Genomic DNA, 24495 nt, shown 5'->3' on the forward strand with positions numbered 1-24495 from the left:
TTTATAGACAAGGCGAGTGGATCCGCGGAAAGAATGTGAACTATATATAGTGCTGTGACGTTAGCGCAGCGCACGGACATACCGTATAGCCAGGTTCAACGAAATAGAATAACATGGAGAGGCGGAAGCGCTGCCTGGCTGAAGCCAATAGAACGATCGTCCGCTAGGTTTCAAGTGGTCACACAAGCAAGGGGGCGTAACTGTCGAATGACTAAAGAAGAGGGAAATGCGCATTATAGAATCACTGGTGCAAAATTGAAGACCGTTAGATCGCAGGTCCGGTTAGATGTTACGCTGCCTCAACACTTACATTGTGACGTTCTTTAATGTGTGTTTGTTCGAAACTGATTTAGCTAAACCCCTGTGAATCTGTTTCATTGAAAAAGCAGGCACATGATATATATGTAGTGTTTGAATAAAGAAGAATGCCGGGCTGAGTGGCTCAGACGGTTAAGGCGCTGGCCTTCTAACCCCAACTTGGCAGGTTCGATCCTGGCTCAGTCCGGTGGTATTTGAAGGTGCTCAAATACGACAGCCCCGTGTCGGTAGATTTACTGGCACGTAAAAGAACTCTTGCGGGACTAAATTCCGGCACCTCGGCGTCTCCGAAGACCGTAAAAGTAGTTAGTGGGACGTAAATCAAATAACATTATTATTAATAAAGAAGAATATAACGGGTACTTTTGTTTCTGTTCTAACAGTTCGGTTAAATTCTGTTATCGGCTAGTGATGGAGCATAAACCGAATAAAGTAATACGAAGTACGATTACAAGCAGACTCGAAAGAATTATTTCGCAATTATTACTTTAAACACGTAACCGCGATCACATACAACCTATGCATGGCCCGCTTTCGCGGCCATTTTGCCGATAATGGAAACCTGCCTTAAGCCTAGGTCACACTTGGCAATATTCTCGTTGCTAGTTCTAGCTGCGAGTTCTCGCTGATAGTAAAATCGCTACGATAATTTATGTCACATTACAAAGACTCAAGCGAGGTAGTATATAGAGGTACAAGGAGCGATAACATTGTGTTTCTGCGTTTCAGTAGACTAGTTTGCTGAGTTTTGTGTAATTTTCGTGGTGTTTTATAATAATGTCGTCTGTTGGATTGCGGTGTACTGTTTTAAGACGTTTGTTGAGACTTAAGTGCATGAGGTCAGTCGCGAATTATTGATAATGTTGACGAAAGAATCAAGAAAACGTAAATGGGTGAGAGACTGGATAGAAAGGAGCGGTCAGATTCGAGCCTCCAACAGACTAATGCAAGAGCTTTCTGCAGAAGACCCGAAAGCGTGCCGCAATATTCTAGGAATGAGCCCTCGCAAATTCGATGACTTGCTTGAAATGATTACACCACTTATTGTAAAGCAAAATACGAAATTGCGTATGGCGATCTCATGCAGGACAAAATTGGAAATAACACTACGATGCTTGGGAAGTGGTGACAGCCAGTATACTGCTCTGTATACGTCTTTTAGGTTTTTTATCTCCTTCTTGACCTCATCTAGCGTAACCGTAAATCCCAACACGTTTAATTCACTGATAATTTTAGAATAAGCACTCCCTACGATCTCCTTTCATGTCAGGGCCTCATACTTCCGTAAAACCTCCAGACCACTTTACATTACTCATTTTTAATTATAACACTGGGAAGTATATTTATAAGGTGTTTTAAGCTAAAACTTCTCGCTACTGTGCACTTCCTGTGTCAGCGATTACGCTGTCACACAAGGCGAGGAGTCGCTGCGGGATGATTATGTGACTAGCTAGCAGCGAGAAAAGTTAAAACATGTCCAACTCTTCTCGCAGCGATTTTCCTTCTCGCTGGGCATACGGCGAGTACCGACAAACGGGGCGATTTCGGACACAATTGGATATATTCCTCATTATTGGGATGAGAAACAATACAATTTAAGATTCTTTTCGTGAGTTAAGACGAAAATAACCTCAAAACCGTCCGAAATCACCCCGTTTGACGGTAGCGACCTTTTTAATCACACTGAGCGATTTAAACAGCGAGTACTCGTTGCTAGCTGACTCGCTGCTATAAAATCGCCAAGTGTGACCTAGCCTTTACGCTAAATGAGGTCAAGAAGGAGATAAAAATCCTAAAAGACGTATACAGAGCAGTATACTGGCTGTCACCACTTCCCAAGCATTGTAGTGTTATTTTCAATTTTGTCCTGCATGAGATCGCCATACGCAATTTCGTATTTTGCTTTACAAAAAGTGGTGTAATCATTTTAAGCAAGTCATCGAATTTGCGAGAGCTCATTCCTAGAATATTGCGGTACGCTTTCGGGTCTTCTGCAGAAAGCTCTTGCATTTAGTCTGTTGGAGGCTCGAATCTGACCCCTCCTTTCTATCCAGTCTCTCACCCATGTACGTTTTCTTGATTCTTTCGTCAACATTATCAATAATTCGCGACTGACCTCATGCACTGTAAGTCTCAACAAACGTCTTAAAACAGTACACCGCAATCCAACAGACGACATTATTATAAGAACAGAACATCTCTTTATTGCCCACCCTAGTATACACCATCGGCTTACAGGCAATAAAGACAACAAAACACACAGAACAAAAACAAACTTTAAACAAACGATATCTAATCTATGTTTCTTAAAACTACTAACTACCTTCCCTAACTAATTTGGTGGCGTCCCCCAGGCGGATCACCAGACCTTGGGCTGTGCCACCCTACACTAATCAAACAATATCTACTATTTAACCCTTAAAACTGCTTAACTCTATAAAACTACTTACTCCAAACTCTAACTTGTACGGTGGCGCTGCAGAGGCGGATTTCCTGACCATAAGCATCACCACCCTACACTAAAACTAATATTCTACTACTACAACAAAAAACAAAAAAAAAACCTGGCTGATCGTGGTATCCCCTATAATAATTTCGTGTGGCTATTTCTAGCCCAGTGCAGCCCTTGTAAGGCAGACCCTCCGATGAAGGTGGGCGGCATCTGCCATATGTAGGTAACTGCGTGTTATTGTGGTGGAGGATAGTGTTATGTGTGGTGTGTGAGTTGCAGGGATGTTGGGGACAGCACAAACACCCAGCTCCCGGGCCATTGGAATTAACCAATGAAGGTTAATATCCCCGACCCGGCCGGGATTCGAACACGGGACCCTCTGAAACGAAGGCCAGTACGCTGACCATTCAGCCAACGAGTCGGACGTGGTATCCCCTAATAGTGAGGGAATCCCTTCCACCCATGACACCACTATCAGCCACACCCGTGGGTCAGATGATATCCCCACCTAAACATCTATGGCAACGTGTTTCCTTCCCATTCTTTGCTTGACGAATCGCCCAGGAGGATACCTGACCGTCATGCGATTCGTCATGCTCTTATCTATTGTCCCGCCTATTAATCTGAGTCGTCATAAAACACATTGCCTGCTCCTATCTTGATTCTCAGTTATTTCTACGTGCGGACATGTTTGTTTTACGCACCTAGGGATGGATCTTTCGCAACCCATCCTTCCACCTTATATTCCCCCCTCCCTCCTTTTCCAAATCTTTTCATCTCTCTTCTTTGCTTACACCTATTCATCTACCTCAGGGCCTCTCAAACGCCCAAAATCTCACGCGTGCAAATCGCGGCGCAAGAGCTCCGTGCACTGTGCATCGGGATTTGGAGCGCTACGGGCAAGTGTTAAAGAGGGAGACAGGGGGAGCGAGCAAGACAGGCGTGAGGAAAGAGAGAGTAAGCGCTATTGCTCCAAATCGAGGAGTGGGGGGGTCTGCACTCTAGTCAACAAAGCGAAGTCGTCTTTTGCACCGTGCACAGTGCATGCACCAAGCGCATGCACCCTGAGAGGCCCTGATCTACCTTATAGTAACTTATCCACTATATTGTACACCTATTCATTTACCTTATAATAACTTATCCACTATATTGTCAACATAGTTTTTCTTTAACATCCTTTAACAACACTGGACTGTCAACAGTTTTACAGTTTCCTTATTCCTCACCGATCTTTCCTCTTATTTATATCTTTTAGATTTTTTAACCCACTAATTACTTACACATTTCTTTAAATTACCAATTTCAATACACCTGTTTACCCTGCTTAATTTTTTTCTATCCACTATGATCTAATGTTAATCTATTTCACTTTTTTTAAACTGAAATTTGCCACATATCAACAGTTGTCTTACTCATTATAGTTTTTCTTCATATTTGCATCACTTAGTTTAAAAAACCACTCACTATTACACATTTCTATACATACCCATTGTAGTTAGCACACCTCTTTCTTATTTTCATACCGTTGACCTAGAACTATTAATCACAATTTTAAAAAAAATCTGCATCACTTAGCCTAAATATCATTATTTCCAACACTATAGTACAATCCTTTTCTTTTGGCACCCCATCTGGAATATAATACCTTCCTATTGTTCACTTAAATTATTTACAAACCTAGCTCTAACCATCTTATGACCCTTTTCTACTTTTTCTCTCTCTTTCTTATTCAACACTTTCATTTTTATCTCTTCTAATTCACTACATTTAAAAAATATGTGTATATGCGACCATACCTCTCCACATAAGATACATCTATCCTTAATTTCTCGACCTATCCATCCTAAATTTTTTGGGATTCCCATAACCCACCAGCATAATCCTCTTTTACCCCTTCTACCCTCAAATTCGGTTCTTGGGTTCGTAATTTCTACTAATTTGTTTAATACTGATAATGAGTCTCTTCCCTACATTCCATTATTAAATTCTGTCTTTCTATATCAGCCACTCTTTTCTAACTTTCTCAATACCCAATCTTTCTTCTCTCCCCAACTTTCCCACTATTCTTCTAATCCTATCCTTCGTAATTTGTTTTTGCATTTATTCACCCAGTACTCTTCGTTCTCCATACTTTTCTGGAACCTATACACATCTTGTAATAAATCTCCTCCTTTTCCTTCTTCCAATCTCATCCAATATTTCATTATCCTCTTTGCTATAGTAATATCTATCGATTCTTTACAAACTAATCTAGTCTCCACATTAGCAGTACAGTTTGGAACCCCCATCATAATTTTACTAAATTTTGCCACCACTCGGTTTAATTCATTTCTATTCTCCTCCAATCCCCACACTTCTACCCCACATAACATTTTTCCTTTAACCATTGATTGGAAAACCATTCTCTGAATTTTGTATTTAATATCAGGGAATTTGTTCTCCAATACCCCCACTATAGCCAGTGCTCCTCTCCCTTTTAATTTAGCTGTTTTGGTCTGATCTTTCCATGTTCCGTTGCTACTAATTATCACTCCTAAATACTCAATTTTTTTTCTGGTCTGATTTCTTCTTGTTCTACTATCCAAAATTTATTTTCTTTCCTGTCTTTCCTTTTCCTGCATACCATTATCTGTGTCTTCTGTACATTTATTCTAAGTGCCCATCTTTTTGTATATTCCACCACCTCTGCTAGCCCTTTTCTCAACCCCCTTGGTGTTAGTGCCAAAATCAATAAATCATCCGCAAATAGCAGTCCAGGTATTTCCCGTTTGTTTATCCAAGGACATTGCCAGCCCCCACCTCCATGACCGTCTAATATATTGTTTATAAACAATAAAAATAATATCGGTGACAGTTTACAGCCTTGTCTTACACCCCTCTTGGATTCAATACACTTACTCAATTCACCCCCTTGTAATTTAATCATCACCATTACTTCCTCGTATATTCCTTCTATTGCCATTCTCATTTTCTTTGATAGCCCAATATCCCTTAACCTAGTAAACAACGCCTCCCTATTCACTGTATCGAAGGCTTTCTCCAAATCTATTGCTGCTACATGTAATCTCATCCCTGCTATCTTGACATATTTCGTAATTAAAGTATCCAAAATCCATATATTATCCACAGCATTTCTCTCCTTTCTAAACCCATTTTGATACTCCGAAATCCTTCCATACTTCTCTGCCCAATTTAAAATACTATTGGCTAAAAGTCCTGTGTATACCTTCGATAACGAGTCAAGGAGTGTTATTCCTCTGTAGTTATTAGGATCACTTCAACTCCCTTTATTCTTGTATATAGGACATAATACTGCTTTTCTCCATTCACTAGGAAATTTCGCCGATTCCCATATCTTGTTAAAAAAATTTACCATCACCTTCAATATAGATTCGTTTGTCCCTACTTCCTTCCATACTCTGTTGGTAATACCATTCGCCCCAACCGCTACTTTCGTTTTCATTTTACTTAACACACTAATTACTTCTTGGATTGTTATTTCCCCATCTAGTAACTGTACTCGTCGCCATAAGACCTATCTGTGTCGGTGCGACGTGAAGCCCCTAGCAAAAAAAGAGTAACTGTACTCCTACTTGCAAATCTCTTTGGATAAATGTCCTACTTTTTCCCCCAAGCCAGTCTCCTCTCCCACTCAAAAGACCTGCAAAATATCCTACCCACTCGTTTTCTTCTATGCTTGTTCCCTTCCCCGTAGGCCTAGTTCTCTTAAGTTTGTTAATGGTTTCCCATATCCTCTCAAATATTTTCTCTTTGCAATATCTGTTCACTCTTTCTGCTTCCGTCTCTCTCCAGCATTTCTTTTTCTCATTCAGTAGCTTCTTGTATTCTCTTCTTAATTTACAATATTCCTCTCTTTTTTCTTGTTTCCCTCCTTTCTTGAACTCTGCTAGTGCTGACATAACTATCTCACGTTCCCTCTTACAATCTTCATCAAACCATCCCGTGGCTCTGTTTTTGTCTCCCTCTTCTCTTATCTTTACTTTCTTTCCGACCTCCCATACAGGACGCTCTATTATTTTTAAAGCTTTATCTATGTCCTCTTCATCCAGCACTCTCTCAGCTTCTACTCTCATACTATCTCCGCTCTCACTTAACTTCAATCTCAATTTCTCAATCGTAGTTTCATTTCAAATATACTTCCATCTCTCTTTATGCCTCATCCTATTTCCTAACCCTCTCTTTACTTCACCATTTTCCTCTCTTAATTTTATCCTAATGGGCATGTGATCTGTTGACCCACACTCTACCACCTCAAAACTTATTATTTTCCTTAAAGCTCTTTCCGAGCTTACTCCTATATCTACCACACTCCCTCCCTTTGATGTGATGAATGTCATTTCTCCCGTAGTGTCTCCCTTCATCCATCCATTTAAAATATATAATTTTTCTATAGCACATAGCTCTAGCAAATTTACACCATTACTATTTATATCTTTGTCTTTACTGTTTCTTTTGTATCCTCTCACTTCAGTATCCTCCCTCCCATAATTCGGTACCCTATTGCTCACTCTTGCATTCCAATCTCCTATTAGTATCATTCCATCTTCCATATATGTACCTTTAATTTTATTTATTTCTTCAATCAGATCTTCAAAAAAATGTTATTCGCATAAACTGAATCCTTAGGATGGTTGTACAAGAGAGCTATACAAATTGCCTCCTCTTCTCTTCCCATTTTAATTCTAAACCCCACCACCCGTTCTACCTCATTCTGTATTCTCTCTACTATCTCATTTTTTATTAAGACTGTTATCCCTCCCGGATTCCTTCCCATCCTCCCTATTTTCTTCTTTGTGACGTTGACTACTCTATACCCATCCCATTTGATTTCTATCCCTTTCCCTAGCCAAGTCTCTACTAGGGCAACGATCTCAAACTCTGACTAATTTCTCTATTTATTTCCTAGTTTCCCCATCAACCCCTCAATATTCCACAATCCTATTGTCATCTCTAGTTACTTTTTCCCTCCCCCTCTCTGCTTCTGTACTTCTCCACATCCACCCCTATTTCTTGTCACTCTTTCTTGCAAGTCTTCTCCATCTCTATCCCCTCCTTCATTCCTCTCATCCTCCTTCCCTTTCTCCGTGCCTACGCCTTTTTTCTTTCCCCATAAATCCTCCAAACTTAAAGATATTTCCTTACTTAATACCTGTCTTCTCTCTATTTTATTTTCTGTATTCCTTTTATTCGGTGAGGATGAATCCTTACCCTGTCTCCTATTGTCTTCAATTGCACTTTTCATTTCGCTCTGCACCACTTGTGACACATTACTTGATTCTTCCATCTCTACACTGCGCTGACACTTCAAGATCTCTGCAGTCTCGACCATCTGTTTGCTGGCTCTGCTGGTCAGCAGTTCTCTACTTTCTGCACCGGATATGGTGTGGACTTCGCTCACTTCCGTAATATCACTCTCCATTACGTCACTACCACTTCTAGTGCTCTTCCTTGGTGCTCCCTCTGCCGTCCCGGACTCCTGTTGTTGTCGGTGTTCCTCATCAAGTTGTTTTAGCTGGTTTACTCCCCATATACGATTCCATCTTCCGTCTCCAACCACCAATTGTTGTCCTCTGATATATGCTTTGAGGCCTTGTTTTTTGCGTCTTTCAAGTGTCTGTTTAGGATCCTGTTCTTCTCGATGTTTTCTCTGTTCATCTCCCTTCGTATCCACACTTTCTCTCCTTTTAGATTGCTCGAATTTCTTATCACAATGTCAGCCATCAGGGTGGATAATAATTTCACTCTGATTGGCCTTCTTCCCTTCATTTTCCCCACACGTTGCACATAGTCTATATCTACTTCACTAAAATTGATTTTCATTCTATTCTGGATCACTTCAACCACTTTATATACTAGTTCAACTTTTGTTTCTTCTTCTTCTTCTTCTTGGACACCATATATAAAAATATTTGTTCTCACACTATCTTGCACACCCCTCTCCACTAGTCTCTTAGTTTCTCTCAGGTCCCGCCCCAAACTTCTTACTTTCTGTTTCAACACGTGCAACTCGTCTTTATTACAGATGCAGAGAAAAATGTGGCAAATGCAGAAGAGTAGTTAAAAATGGGATTCTGTGTCGTAAGTGTGATGAATGGTACCATTTTCGTTGTGCAAATATTGTAAATAGGACTGATATTGAAGAAAGTGAGTGGCTGTGTCCCGAGTGTAAACAAACTGATAGTGAGGCAGAACAACAAGGAAGAGAGACTTACGAAACTATAATTAAGATTTTAGGAGTGCTACAAGAGGACTTATGCGCTCTGAAACATGAAAACGAATGCTTAAAGGACAGAATAAAGAAACTGGAAGATAAAGAAGACATTGGAGAAGAAAGATCGCCGTGGACGGAAGTGACGCGTGGCCATTTTAGGCCTAATGTTAAACATATGGGAGAAACTACGTTCAACTTAAAACCGGGAAAAAACTCTTTGCAGTGCCAAAATAGATTTCAGTTATTGCAGCAAGTTCCAGAAGAAGACACACCAAGTTTTCCAAATAATTTTAAATCCAGTGGAGGTAAGAAACCCAACCGAAAGTCAAGATCGCCAAAGATTCATCTCTACGCAGATAGTCAAGGGTATGGCAGAAGGCATCAAGGATGAGCTGCAGAATCCAGCGACTGAGGTTTTAGGACTAATAAAACCAGGTGCCAAAACCGAAGACGTCCTTTCAAGTTGTGATCCTGTGTCAGAGAAGGACAATTATGTGGTGATTGTGAGTGGTACAAATGACATTGCTGCAAATGAAGGTGAGGAACTAATTACGACTCTCAGAGGTAAGATTTCCAAACTACCTGACTCAAAAGTAATTGTAGTAAATGTGCCACCCAGGTATGACCTTTTAGAGGACTCATGTGTGAACAAAGCTGTACGTGATGTAAATATAAAAATCAAGAAATTATGTAAGAGTTTTAGAAACGTCTATGTAGTAGATACTTTAGGTCTTGGCAGGCAAATGTTCACTAGACATGGGTTACATCTAAATGGTAATGGAAAAGCAACTCTCTGTAGACAAATTGCTACAATTATCAACAGAGAATTGCAAACTAATCGGTACTTAAGAAAACCCATACCACTAAACTGGCACATACAGGGAAACTTGCCAGAAAACCCAGACCCTTAAATCAAGATCTATGTACAAGGATCTGGGTTCCAGGGAAGTTCTCAACTCATGAGTCAAACGTTACCCAATTGCAACAGTCAAGTTTTAGGGAGGAAGGAGGTCTGAGATTGCTCTTGGTAAACTGTCAGAGTGTAGTAAATAAACAATTAAAATTCGGTACATTGATGGAATCTTATGAGACGGATGTGGTGATAGGAGTGGAATCGTGGTTGAGAGAAGGGGTGGGTAATAGAGAAGTATTTCCAGAAGGGTATACCGTCTATCGTAGAGACCGAGGAGATAAAAAAGGAGGAGGGGTATTTATTCTGGTGAAGGAAACTTATTGTTCGCATGAATGGTTTACTGATGAAAGGGATGAAATATTAGGGATAAAATTAGTTTGTGATAATATGAAGGAGGTGGGAATTATAGGAACATGTAGGCCTGGAAGAGATGAAAGAGATATGGAAATATTTGAGAAAATAATAGATAATACTCATAAAACAATAACGATACGGTAATAATTGGGGGAGATCTAAACTTGCCTGAAGTTGAATGGAATGGAGCTGCAAGTGAAGCCCATGAACAGAAACTGGCAAATAAGTTAATTTGGGAGGGAGGATTTACACAAGTAGTACAAGAACCAACTCGTCTCAATAACTTGCTAGATGTATTCTTGGTTAAACCATGGGAAATTGTTGATAAAATTGAGGTAATGGAAGGAATAGGTGACCATAAGGCTGTAATAATGGATGTAGGACTCGTACCAAAAATGCTTAATAAGAGGGTCACAAAAGACAAGAAATTATACAGAAAAACTAAAGTTGATGAATTTGGGACTTACCTTAAATCACAATTCAGTTGTTGGATAAGTGAAGGGAATAATGTGGATACACTTTGGGCTAAATTTAAAGGAATAATGTGGGAAGGAGAGAAGAGATTTGTACCTGTTAAGAAGGGTAAAATGAGACCCTGTTTATTACACAACGGAAATAATAAAATTAAAAAGAAAATGTAGAATAGTAAACAGGAAAATCAAAGAAGGTAGGGAGAATAGAGAAACTAGAAAACAACTAATGAGGGAACTGAATAGAGTGAAAAAGGAAGCAAAAGAGAATTATATGAATGGCATTCTTCAAGAGGGTAATGACCACAAAGGGAAATGGAAAAAGCTGTATTCATATATTAGGAATCAAAAAGGGAAAGGAATCCAAATTCCTACAATGGTGGGAGAAGGGGGTGAACACTATTTAACAGATACTGAGAAAGCAAACCTCTTTAGTAGGGAATTCCGAGATTCAGTAGAAGATTGTCAGGACTTGGAAACCGTAACAGAAGATAGAGAGGGAGAGACACAGAGGGAAACAAGAAGCTTCTCATTCACAAATGAAGATATTTTCAGAGAAATCCAACTGCTTCAGCAAGGAAAAGCAGCAGGAAGTGATCAAATTACTGGGGAGGTATTAAAGACAATGGGGTGGTATATAGTGCCTTATTTAAAATTTCTCTTTGACTAAGGGCCGGTTCTACCATCTGCTGGTAAAGTGGCTGGCAGCTGCCCGGGAGGTAAACTACCTGGAGGTGTAAATCGGCTAGTACTTTGGCTTGCGTCCAACCACCTCCGCGCAAGCGCTAGGTAGCTACCCGGAGCTAGACACCGATACACGAAGTTGGCTAGACTGATTTTCAGCGACTTCTCGCTTTCGAGTGTGGTGCTATCTATTGTCAGATGCATGAAACTCACTTTGATTGTCTTATTTCCCTGTGCTTGCGTCTGCTGATTATCACCAAAAAGCCTAATAAGGGGAGTCTTAAGAGTTATGGACAACGAGTTATGTCAAGCTTTCATGATTTTAAGCTATCATCTTCAATATCAATGCCTAATTGAGATTAAAATCTCGAGATTACATTTTCTTACGCCGGTTATAACCTGTCATGCAAGGCAGCGTTTTTGAAAGGTATTCTCGTAGTAGATTGGTCTAGTCGCTCGCTCCGTAATAGAAGGTACGCAGGTTTTCATCGTATTTCTAATTTACATTTTAAAATGTATTTTCGTTCCCTGCCGTTGTTCTTAACTCTCTTTTATGCACTTCCATATACGTATATACACACACATCTTCTTTACGGACTTATTGCCTTTGAGCATTCTATCTGCAGGCTTCTGTGAATTGATTAAGTATCTCCACGAAGCTCTATTTGCAACTAGTTCTGTGACCTCGTTTAGTTCCACATGCTTCCATTTATTGATAAAGCATTTCATTCTAATGTTTAACTTTATGAAGATAAAGTTGGAAGGTACTGTAAATGTAAAGAACTAATCGGGATAAATATCCATTCATAGGAAGAGGAATTCGGGAATGAAATAGTTTCCAAGTTCTTCGAAATAATTTACAAGAAGACTATGTAAACAACTAATAGGGGATCTGCTACCTGGGCGACAATCATATGTGCTATTAATCATAACATCACTTTCTATAAGTAGCATACATATAAAGCAATATCCTAGTAGACATAATATTGTGATTAAATATTTCAATGAAATATATTACTAACAAAAGAACGTATGAAAAGAGGCATACAGATTAACACAACGCTAATAATAGAAATAAAAAAGATTCGTCATAATGAAAGCTCGAACCTGCATACCTCGTATTATGAGCTGAGCGTGTTAGCCATTGCGCCAGGAGAACGCTTGCCGTAGTTGGGATACATACATTAACTTATACCTCGTGTTCGAAAACTGAAAAAATAGAAAATTAAAACCCATTTGAAATGATTTCCAAATAGATTTTGATTTTCTATCCGTTTAAAGTTTCTTTACGAAAGCTTGACGTATAAAATGTGTTCCCTAAGCTACCGATGCGAGAGGCTGGTGTGATCGTTGCAACTCAAGGGAAGCATTAATGTTCAAGGTCCTGCAATACAATATCGGCCACTGTTACAGTATCATGCTTCTTTCAGTATACAATACTAAGCTAATTTAAGTTGTATCTCACCAGAAATACAGCTAATAATGTTCAACTCACAAAACTTGCCCGGCAGGTAAAGTTTTATCGGGCCCTCGAAGTGGCCGATAAATTACGCGCCGGGTAGCTACGATTTATGCTGCCGATAGCGCTACCTGGGGGTGGTCGAACGGAAACATCCCTTTACGCGGAGGGCAAGTTACGCGCTACTTTACCAGGAGGTGGTAGAACCGGCCCTATGTCATAAATAATAGTGTGATACCAAAGGAATGGAAGGAATCTATAATAATACCAATTTATAAAGGAAAGGGTGATAAAAGGAAACCAGAGAACTACAGACCAATCAGCCTGACCAGTATAGTTTGTAAAATACTGGAGAGTTTAATAGCAAAGTACATCAGAGGGACATGTGATGATAAAAATTGGTTCATGAGGAGCCAGTATGGATTTAGAAAGAAATTTTCTTGCGAGGCACAACTGGTGGGATTTCAGCAGGACATATCAGATCAGTTAGATTCAGGAGGCCAGTTAGATTGCATAGCCATAGATCTTTCCAAAGCCTTTGATAGAGTGGAACATGGTATATTATTAAAGAAATTGGAGGGAATAGGATTGGACGTAAGGGTTATACGTTGGATAAGAACATTTCTAAATCCAAGGGTTCAGAAAGTCAAAGTAGGAAATAATATATCACAGGAAGAGAAAGTCTGGAAGGGAATTGCACAGGGTAGTATAATCGGTCCGTTACTTTTCTTAATATACGCAAATGATTTAGGGAACAATATAACATCGAAAATAAGATTGTATGCAGATGACATAATTGTTTATAGGGAAATAAATAACATTGAGGATTGTTCAGAATTACAAAGGGACCTTGACAGTATCCAGGAATGGGTTGAAGAAAATAATATGAAGATTAATGGAGCCAAATCAACTGTTACAACTTTTACAAACAGGAGCTTTAAAACTGAATTTGAATATACTTTGGATGAGGTAGTTATCCCAAAAGATGGCAAGTGCAAATACTTAGGTGTGAGATTTGAAAGTAATTTGCACTGGAAGGGTCATGTTGATGACGTTGTTGGGAAAGCATACAGATCGTTACATGTCATAATGAGGCTACTTAAAGGATGCAACAAAGAATTAAAAGAAAAATGTTACTTAAGTATGGTTCGTCCATTATTGGAATATGCAAACAGTGTTTGGGATCCTCACCAAGAATACCTAATAAAAGAACTAGATGGTGTGCAGAGGAAAGCAGCAAGGTTTGTAACAGGGGATTTCAGGAGAAAGAGTAGTGTATCAGAAATGTTAAAGGAACTTGGGTGGGAAACTTAAAGTAAGAGAAGGAAAAAAAGTAGACTTATAGGATTATATAGAGCCTATACAGGAGAAGAAGCATGGGGAGATATCCGTGAGAGGCTTCGGTTGGAAAATAATTATATTGGTAGAACTGACCACAAGTACAAAATTAGAAGGAATTTTAGCAGAAGCGATTGGGGTAAATTTTCTTTCATTGGGAAGGGCGTGAAGGAGTGGAACAGTTTACCAGGGGTAGTGTTTGATCCTTTTCCAAAATCTGTACAGATATTCAAGAAGAGAATAAACAACAACAGAGATAATAAATTAAATGTTAGAGGGCATTCGACTAGTGCAGGATATTGTAAATAATAAATGTGTGTGATTAAATTAATTCCATCCCCTGGTCTAAGGAGTTTGGACAGCCCAAGTAGGGGACTGCCTGTAGGGGTGAAGTACAGTGGGGACTTCGAGGGCCCTGGGACCGCTACGGTAGCTGCGAAGGCCCTTCAGGAACTCTGAAAAGTGGTGGCAAAAGGGGCTCTGGTTAAGACGCAGCAGGTCGTTATGCTACTTAGGTTCCAAAATGGGTAAAATATAAATATGTAAATAAATTCAATGTTAATTTTAATCTTATACCAGTTGTATAGTATTATTAGAAGTAATTTCACATACCGTACTGTATATGAGTTGACTATGTTTGTAAGATATTATAAGTAGAATTTTGTAAACAATATAAATTTATTAAGGATGACGTGTGTGTTTAATAGAAAAAATTATTAGCGTAAATTGTATAATATTGTATTCTAGGAAAATTTTCTTCGTCTCCTGTTAATTTAAAATTTAGTGCTTGACAATAATGTATTTTAGTGTACCATTTGCCACCGAGGTAGACACTTCATTTGCAAATAAAGAGATTTTGATTTGGTTTGATTTGACATCCTTCCTCTTCTAATATCTTCTTTACGTCTTCCTTAATACTCGACTTTAGGTCCATAAAGTCCTTGGATAGCTCTCTAAACATTTCCTTTATTTGTTCTGTCTGACAAGCCTCTCCTATCTCTCTTATTGCTTCAAATTCTTCCCATCCAACAGCGAGTACTCGTTGCTAGCTGACTCGCTGCTATAAAATCACTAAATGTGACCTAGCCTTTAAGGTCTGAGTATTGTAGTCGCTCTTCGTCAGTGCTCCAGCTGTTCTTGGCTGACTGCACTGCGATGAAGCTCGTTACTAGTGGCGCTGTGCTGTGCAGGACTCTACACGCCTTGGTCGGGTAATAAGACGATATGTTTGGGTTTAAGCTCGACAATACAGACTGTTTTAACGGCTTTGGTTACACCATCTTTCGACTACATTTTCACTGCCAATTCTCAATTCGAATAATCAGTCCATCACCTCTCAAACATATTTTCTGTAGAAATACATATACATATATTTGAACCATATCTGAAATGACAGAAAAACATCCTTGGGCGACTGAAGCAGGTACGCCCGGACAGCAGGCGCCTGCAAATATCACAAGGAAGTGGCACGTCATGACAATGACCTCGAGCATGACGGTTGTGGGGGGAGGAAGGGGGGAGGTTGTATTCAGACTCTTGACTTGGTGACTTCAGTTTGTGGTCAGAAGCCAGACCGATAACATGCCTAAAGTGAAGCCAAGTAAAACTTCCTTTTTTACGAGGGCTTGTATCTGAATAAGGAGCGGAGGTGTTTTCTACAGATGGAAGTAGACTATTCTTTTCTGCAAACATTGCGAGGTGAAAGTTAGTGCAGAAGAAAGACGGTTTCATGTCCAACAGCATGTTGGGCGAGAGAAACGCTCAGGAACAGCTTCTCGGGTCGCGCAGGAAAGGAAACCGTAGCTTCCGTTAGAACAATGTGGCAGTGAATATTCTAAGTTGTCCCCGGCCGCCAGTTCAATTCCCGGCTATGTTTGGTCAATTCCTCTGGCTCAAGGACTGAGTGTTTGTATTTGTCCTTTGTCCTAATACACACCTTTTCATTTACGCATTGCTCTGCGAACGACCACAGAAACACATACTTTTGAATACATCCCTCCACACAGGCTTGGCGCGAGAAAGGGCATCTGTTCGTAAAACTGGGTCAAGTTAACATGCGCAACACAATTCGCACCCACAACCCCACTAGAGCATGTGAAAAAATGGAAGAAGGAATATAATAAAAATAATTAATTGGAGTGAACAATGGTTACTTCGGACGTAAAAATATTCATGTGGTTTGAAAGAATGATAAGATAGAGCAGCACAAGAAAGGGATGGCCCGTGAATATGATTAAACAGTGGGAAATGCAACATGTACTTTTTTTTAAATAAACGAAGGAATAAGTTTCTAATCATGGATACATTAGAATTGTGTTATGCAGCACATGATACATCGGAACATGGTACAAACAAACTATACAGGAAACACTAGCAAGAGTCTTCAAAAGTTAATGCTTTATTGCTCATTTGTTTTCCACTACAATATATCAGGTAATATGATTAAAACGGTTTACTTTCCTGTTTGATTTGCTGCTAGTTTTAAACTGCACTACTTATGGATCACACAAGGAGTTTATTCAAAATTTCCTTCATTTTCTTGGTCTTCTGATTTAAACACAGGAGTTACATTCACCTCCCCTTTCATGGTGGGCGGTGTGGTCTCCTTCATTGTAGCACGGGCGCCAGCTGTTCCCCCGTGGTACTGTGACTTGTGGCTCACTAGGCTGTTGCGTGACCGATACGAGCGACCGCACACATCGCACTCGAAACTGCGAGGCACGTAGAAGTGAGTGTCGGCCATGTGGCGCTGCAGTGACCAGGCACGCGTGAAGCTCTTGCGGCACAGGGGGCAGTAGGGAGGCCCCACGCTGGCCCAGCCCCTTCCTAGCAGCTCTGTAACGAGACGAGCAAAGGAAGGGGCTGAGCACTGCGGGGAACACACCCTTCCCCCCCTCTACATTACAACAAAAATCCAACACTTATCATTGGATAACTCCAACGATTTCAACGGCTAACATCAAACATTCAATTCTACTAATCCTCTAATGCAATGTGAAATATTTCCTTTTATGCACAATTGACTTCTATACATACAAATACCGCCATGACATCTAATGACACTTGCAATCTCAGTGTAATGGAGTTAACATGCAACAATGTACTTGAACATATCGCCACAATTTACCAATAAATGCGCAAGGACAGAACAGCATACACAATTCAAAACAAATAATATAATTTGCTGAATAGGAAAGATGAAAATGCAATAATAAGACACGAATTTCAATACTAAAACGTATACATACATCTAGTGCACAACTACTACTGCATATTAATCATGCTGGACTTCAACAAGATACAGTGCATAACAGTCTTGTTTGTACACCCCACTTTGATTAGTTATTGCACAAGATATTGAGAACTTGATGTTAGCGATCGAAAGTCTCGGCACATCATTTTAAAAGAACAGGAGTGAAATATGTTGTGTAGTGGCCTATTTACTTGTAACAGTCTTGTTTGTACACGTCGACTACCTCGTATTCCCTCGGGAACACTCCTAGTTACATGATATGTATCTGTGTTGTGCTAGTGTGTATAGTTTCGCAGTTAGTGCACCAGGCCGCGTGTTACATAATGGGTAAAAGAACACAGTTAAGTGACGAACTAAAAAAAAATGTAACTGTATCCCTCGGATTGCAAGGGTATTCTCTGCGTGAAATTGGAGGCAAAGTAAATAAACCGCATTCCATAACGCAAAATGTGTTGCACAAATTCAGATATACAAGAACCACAAATAATTTGCCAAGAAAAGCAAAAGAAATTATACTGAATAGGCGAGATGAATGTTATATTGTGAAACAAGTAAAACAGAATCCGCAATTAAGTGCTCCTAAGATCCGCGCAATACTGGAAGGAAGTACGAAGAAGAAAATGTCAAGTCAGACAATGTGATGTTTGGAACATCACAGCATGTGATAAATTATTGAACTGTCTAATTAATTGATAATATGTATATATTTAATCACTGATAGGTCATTTTAAAATTTATATATAGGGTTTTAATCGTCCATTTCACATCATCATTTCATTTCTTTGTATCGCGGCTATAACGTATTCTGAATGTACCACATATTGGGTAATGTATTTCAACATCATTCATATTAATAGCTTGCAGTAAATTTTCCAATAGCCGTTGTGAGGTGAGCGGAGTCAGCAGGCTAATTTCAGCCAATTTCCAGGAAAAGTACGTCATCAAGGTTACGAGAGACTTTACCCTCTCCACCTCATGAAGAGACAGTTGATACATTATGAACGCCCACTTTTCGAACTTCGCTACCTGACGCTTTATTTCAGCGGGAAAGTTCAGCCTATATGAATGAACGTAAGAAAGCAACGTGATGGATTCACAGCAATACGTAGGAGAAGGGATGAGACCTCGAATCTTACAGGACCATGTGATATGGCTGATGGAAGGAGACTTTTGAACCTATATACGTCGAAGACAAGAGCTGGAGAGGACATTCTTATTCTCACTCTTAGACACTGAGACACCCTTGGAAGACGCTCTTACTACGATTCTACGTCTGCACATCGGAGAAGATTTTAACTTAGTTCACTTCGCATCTGAGTAGTACCGTAGGATACTACTCAAAAGTTACTCTCATTGGGACTTGTTATCTCAATGAGGAGAAGTATAGTCAACGGGAGACCGGTTTTGACTAGTACAGGGAAGGCGAGCTTTTATTATGAATTTAGCTACGCTACTGTTCCGTAATACGGTAGAATACAAGTGTAATCTCTGCATGAACATAACCCATGGTGGTTTTGCATTTAAAATTAGGACTCATTACGACTTTATGTAAGGAGTACAGTAGGAAGTGTTTAAGGCAGGAAAAGCAGAGGTAGGACTGGAATCCACCAACAGATGACGCAGCCAGTACGAGAGATCCACCCATCATCAGCTTCAAGATAACAGAGTCTACATATGGTAAGCTAAGGGTACGAACATGCCGAGTGGATTACTCCTCACTCAGTGCTCATAGCAGTGCTCTTCACTCATCACTCATCATTCAAAGGCGCACATACCGGGTAGGAGACCCTCACTCTTTCTTCATTAATGAGGAAACGTTCTCCATCCAGTTATGATTGTGCAGCATTCACGGGAAGATAGCGTTGTGTTCTTTAAATGTAATTTTGTTTCGTGAAAATGTTCATACTCCTTTGTATACATAATAGTACTGGGCGAGTTGACCGTGTGGTTAGGAGCGCGCAGCTGTGAGCTTGCATCCGGGAGATAGTGGGTTCGAATCCCACTGTCGGCAGCCCTGAAGATGGTTTTCCGTGGTTTCCCATTTTCACACCAGGCAAATGCTGGGGCTGTACCTTGATTAAGGCCACGGCCGCTTCCTTCCCATTCCTAGGCCTCTCCTATCCCATCGTCGCCATAAGACCTATCTGTGTCGGTGCGACGTAAAGCAAAATAGCAAACATAATAGTTAAGTATAGTAGCAGAAGTGATGATGAATTTATGATAGCAAGCAAACTGTACTTGATTTCAAGTTCTGACAGAAGATACAGCGCACATCCAATTAATAAGAGAAGGCAGAGATTGGGTGAATTCCATCGTTTATACCACGAAGTGAGGAAAGACCCACAGAAATGTCACGACTATTGAAGAATGTCAATGCAGACATTTCAGTATACGACTCCTTGGCTGAATGGCCAACGTTGATCCCTTCGGTTCAGTGAATCCCGGGTTCGATTCCCGGCCGGGTCGGAGATTTTAATGGCGACATTAATTCTTCTGGCTCGGGGACTGGTCATTTACGTTTGTTCCAACACTCTCCTCTTCATACTCAGACAACACACCATACTACAAACTACCACCGAAACACGCAATAGTAATTACATCCCTCCACATAGAGTTGACGTCAGCATCTATGTCAGTCATATTTGCATTGAAGAAGAACTGGTCATTACAATAACGTAAGCAGTAGTAATATAATATTATTCTCCACTTCAATAAAGCAATCTGTACTTCATCGAAAGATTAAATTTACCGAGTATAAAGATAATATTCAACATGGATATTTTACCTTCAGTGAACGCAGGCCGATAATATTATGAGTAGGCGGCCGTGGCCTTGAGCCAACCAATCACAGAACAGCGCTCAAGAAGCACATCGCTCCAAAATCAAACCGATTTGATTCTTGAAGGAGGAGCGGAGAGAAGAGAGATGAGTGAAGTGCCGGCATGAACGCTACTATTGAAATGTATGGGTTTGTCTTGCATCTCTCAGCTTCCTGTGTGAAGAGATAGGAGTGATGAGTGCTGAGCGAGGAGTAATCCACTCGGCATGTTCGTACCCTAAGGCATAAGTTACTGCAAGTCTTCGCGCAACAGTTCATTTTCTTAGAGTTAATTTCATTCATTTTTTCTTTTGTTTCCGTAAGTTCAGATTTCGTTAATACGCCGTTACGTCACGTTTTTCATCCTAATAAGTAGCCGTTTTAATTTGTATTTTATGAAATGATTATTAATGATCCTTAAATTCCAAGTTAGTGTACTTAATGGTTAGTGTTTCGTCACCCTACCCCTGGGAGTCTTATGACGAATTATTATTATTATTAATTATCAACTATCGTCTTCAAGCCATAAGCTTGAAGGCTGGCGCCCATGGGATATTGTTTATTGAGAAAGAATGAAATATCAAGTGACCCGCCACGTTATAGTACTGTCACACATCTGTGGGCTGAGTGGGTACGTCACAACAATTCGTAGGGTATTATGGACATATGATTATCACGGTGGACGATCACGGAAAAGCTAGAATGAAACTTTGCAGAGTATGAAAACAAGGATTGTACGTTCTGGGAAATATCGTAATCATCAATGGCATCATGGACAGAGGGGGTTATTTAAATATTTTAAAGAACAATGTCAAACAGAGTGCAGTAACAATGAGGTTGGGGCTCCGCTACATCTTTCAGCAAAACAATGACCCCAAGCACACAGCTGATATTTGCAAGCAGTGGCTGATATGGAACGTACCAACGCAACTGCGAACTCCCGTCCAATCCCCTGACTTGAACCCCATAGAACATTAGTGGGTCGATCTAAAAAGAAGGGTTCATGCAAGGAAAACTCAATCACTCGAGCAGTTAAGAAGTAGAGTCAACGAAGAATTGGGTAAAACCTACCCAAAGAGATGTGAGAAATTCGTTCATTCCATGCAGCGAAGGTGCAAGGCAGTCCTCAAGGCCAGAGAATAGTCATCGGGGTATTAAATCACAGCTAAAAGTGTTTCTGAGTGAACTTTTCATTTTCTTCTGTAAGTGTACAAACAAGATGACACGCCCGGTTTTGGTACACTGTCTTTGTATTAAATTATAAGATCACAGATCCGTTTTTTTAAAATTATTTACATTGCTTAATAGTGTATCTATTACGATATGGACAATAAAATACAACAGACTCATTGTATTCAAAAGCTTAACCGTTATTTAGTTTCAATAAGTTGGTGTACAAACAAGGCTGTTATGCACTGTATATCAACTAAGTAAACCAACTTATGATGAACAAATAAATGTTACACTACGAACTATGGTCAAAATGATTCGATAAAGGAAAATACTGAAAATGAAAACCTACAACCTGTTTTCCAGTCATTGACCGGGTCAGGGATGTATGAATGAAGCAGACATAGGCTGTTAGTACGATGGGGTCGCCACTCCCAAAGTGATTTTTAATGAATGATAGATGCTATGAAATGAGAATGGAGAGTGTTGCTGGAATGAAAGATGACAGGGAAAACCGGAGTACCCGGAGAAAAACCTGTTCCGCCTCCGCTTTGTCCAGCACAAATCTCACATGGTGTGACCGGGATTTGAACCACGGTATCCAGCGGTGAGAGGCCGACGCTCTGCCGTCTGAGCCACGGAGGCTCTAAAGGAAAATACTAATTAAAATAAATCTACCGATACAAATGCTCGCAGATTCTGCACTCGCTAGTATAATTACCATGTAAGGTAGGCTACACTTAATCCACCAGCTCTACCGTCCTAAGCCTAAAGTGCGTATCTCAGAACTTCAACATGTTGGCAAATGACCAATTTCCTAACACAAATCGCAGAATTTCCTTAAATTAAAGCTTAATGTTTTCGTGTTATAAATTGATAGTAATAAAACTTCTTTAACTATATTTCAGAGTTACGAATAGATTGTTAAAGAAAACATGATACTGCTAAATCGTACAGGATTTAAATAAGCTTTTGAGATACGGCATAGTTAGTGGTGACCCCTAACCATTACTATGGCAAGAAAAACGGAAAAATGGGTTACGCCTGTTAGGCTTAGGACGGCAGTACTGAGGTACGCGGCGGCAGCAGCAGCGACAAAAGGAAACGACAGCGGTACTGACAAGTAAAAAGGTGTATGCACGGGATGCATCTTGTTCTCCATCGCGATTCCATTAACGGAACCGATGACTACCTGCCTTTCTATTTTTCCCAGTCCTTCAGTACTCAGCAAGTGTGGTGTACTGTGCACTTACTACTTCCGTACTTCGTTGAGGAACATTACAGCCGTTCTGCACAAGGACAGAATCGGTCTAGTATGTCTACGAGCCAAGTGTTATCTGTTCAGAAAAATCGAATTAGTGCACCTCCCCTCTTCCTTCGCCACTTTCCTATTGCCGATACGGCTAGGTTCTATTATAGTACTAGTTTAATTAGAGTGCTAAAGTAGGCTACCTAGTAGCGAGCACACGCGCTGCATATCCTTGTTCCGGAATAACGAACTGGAAAAACGTCATTTCCCATGTTTTGCATGACAACACGTCTTCCTACAATGAGAGACATTCTCGTTTAGCACTGTGGACATTTCTGAGAGTATCTGGAGTTTATAGCAGGAAAGTGCAACAGAGATAAGTTAATTATTCCATGGTATCCTGAGCCAGGCATAACCCGCTACCAGGTGCATACGCTTGCAAAATATAAAGCTGCCATAATTTTACGCGGGAGCCGCATCCATTTTATCTCTTAGGAGAAACGGTACTTTCATAGGCGGGTGGCCACTTCTCATTGGCGAAATACAGTTCGTGGTCCCGGAAGTACGAATGGTATCGATCGCAGGAATATGGATTAAGGAAAACCACTACAACTACAACCACCACCACCACCATTCAAACTAGGCTTTATGAAGAGAATATATTCCAATTACAGCATACACATTCACGGGCGAGGCGGAACAGTCGTGTGATTGGCGTATTTTCTATCATATTTTCCACCATCCTTTCATTAGACACTTGGGAGATGACCGCAACTGACCGGTAACAGAAATTCTCGTCGAGTTATTCGCCTCTGACAAATCGCGGAACGTTGGAAAACGGAGAGGTTCGTCCGAACAATTCATTTATGAAGATATCTATACAAAGCAGAAGAAATAGAGCGGAACATAAGTCACACAACGAGACAAGCGTAATCGTCATTCTCGTACTACCAAACACTGGCGTGTGGCCTCTGAAGAGGCCTGGTGCAGGTCTTTCGTGTTGACGCCGTATAGGCGACCTGAGTGTCTACGAGGATGGGACACTAACTAAGATGAATTCCAATGATGAAGACGGCACACACACCCAACCCCCGAGCAATCGGAATTAAGCAATGGAAGTTAAAATCCCGGACCCGGCCGGGAATCGAACCCGGGACTCTCTGAACCAAAGGCCAGCACGCTAACCATTTAGCCATGGAGCCGGACACTAACTAACACTGTAAAGACACGGATAACATCGCAGTACTTCGAACATTTATCACCTACTGCCTATAAAGATGTTACACGGAAATAACGTCTACACAATTAAAGATCGGTATTCTGTTTTCATATTCGTAAATGATACCCAAGGGCTTGTAAAATAATGTGCTACTTATTCTCACGGGGTGATTGATGATGATGATGCTTGTTGTTTAAAGGGGCCTAACATCCAGGTCATCGGCCCCTAATGGTACAAAATGAAATGACAACAAAAAACTCAAAATCATCCACTGACCAAAATAAAAAAAATCATGAAAAAGGAATGGATGGACATGAACAAAAAAACAAAAAACGAGCAAACAAAAAAGGAGTGGATCCAACTCAAAAATATCATAGATAATTCATTACTGACCAAGGGCACATTCATGCAGTACAATCCTGAATGGAGGATGCTTGATGTCTAAAGGGGTCCAAAATCCAGGTCTAAGGCCCCTCAGAATGGTACATGTCGCGAGTAAAGTAGAAACATGGTATTTCTCAAGCTGCGGTACTAATCAAAGGTAGCGTAAACTCAGGGTGTTCCAA

The 24495-nt window shown here is 40.3% G+C and overlaps 1 protein-coding gene across 9 annotated transcripts in view; it reads right to left on the reverse strand.

The window, feature by feature from the left end:
• The window catches only part of br (broad-complex core protein), a 677309-nt gene that overhangs the window by 262742 nt on the left and 390072 nt on the right, over positions 1-24495 (reverse strand). Inside the window, exon 6 of one of the 9 annotated variants that reach the window (XM_068226390.1) lies at positions 16603-17055. The exons of the other annotated variants lie outside the window; for them this stretch is intronic. Coding sequence (XP_068082491.1) covers positions 16736-17055 — 320 coding nt within the window. The 3' untranslated portion in view covers positions 16603-16735. Of the gene's footprint in view, positions 1-16602; positions 17056-24495 lie in introns of those variants that run through there. 9 annotated transcript variants of the gene reach the window in all.

This window comes from Anabrus simplex, chromosome 2 (assembly GCF_040414725.1).
Source record: "Anabrus simplex isolate iqAnaSimp1 chromosome 2, ASM4041472v1, whole genome shotgun sequence".
NCBI lineage: Eukaryota > Metazoa > Arthropoda > Insecta > Orthoptera > Tettigoniidae > Anabrus > Anabrus simplex.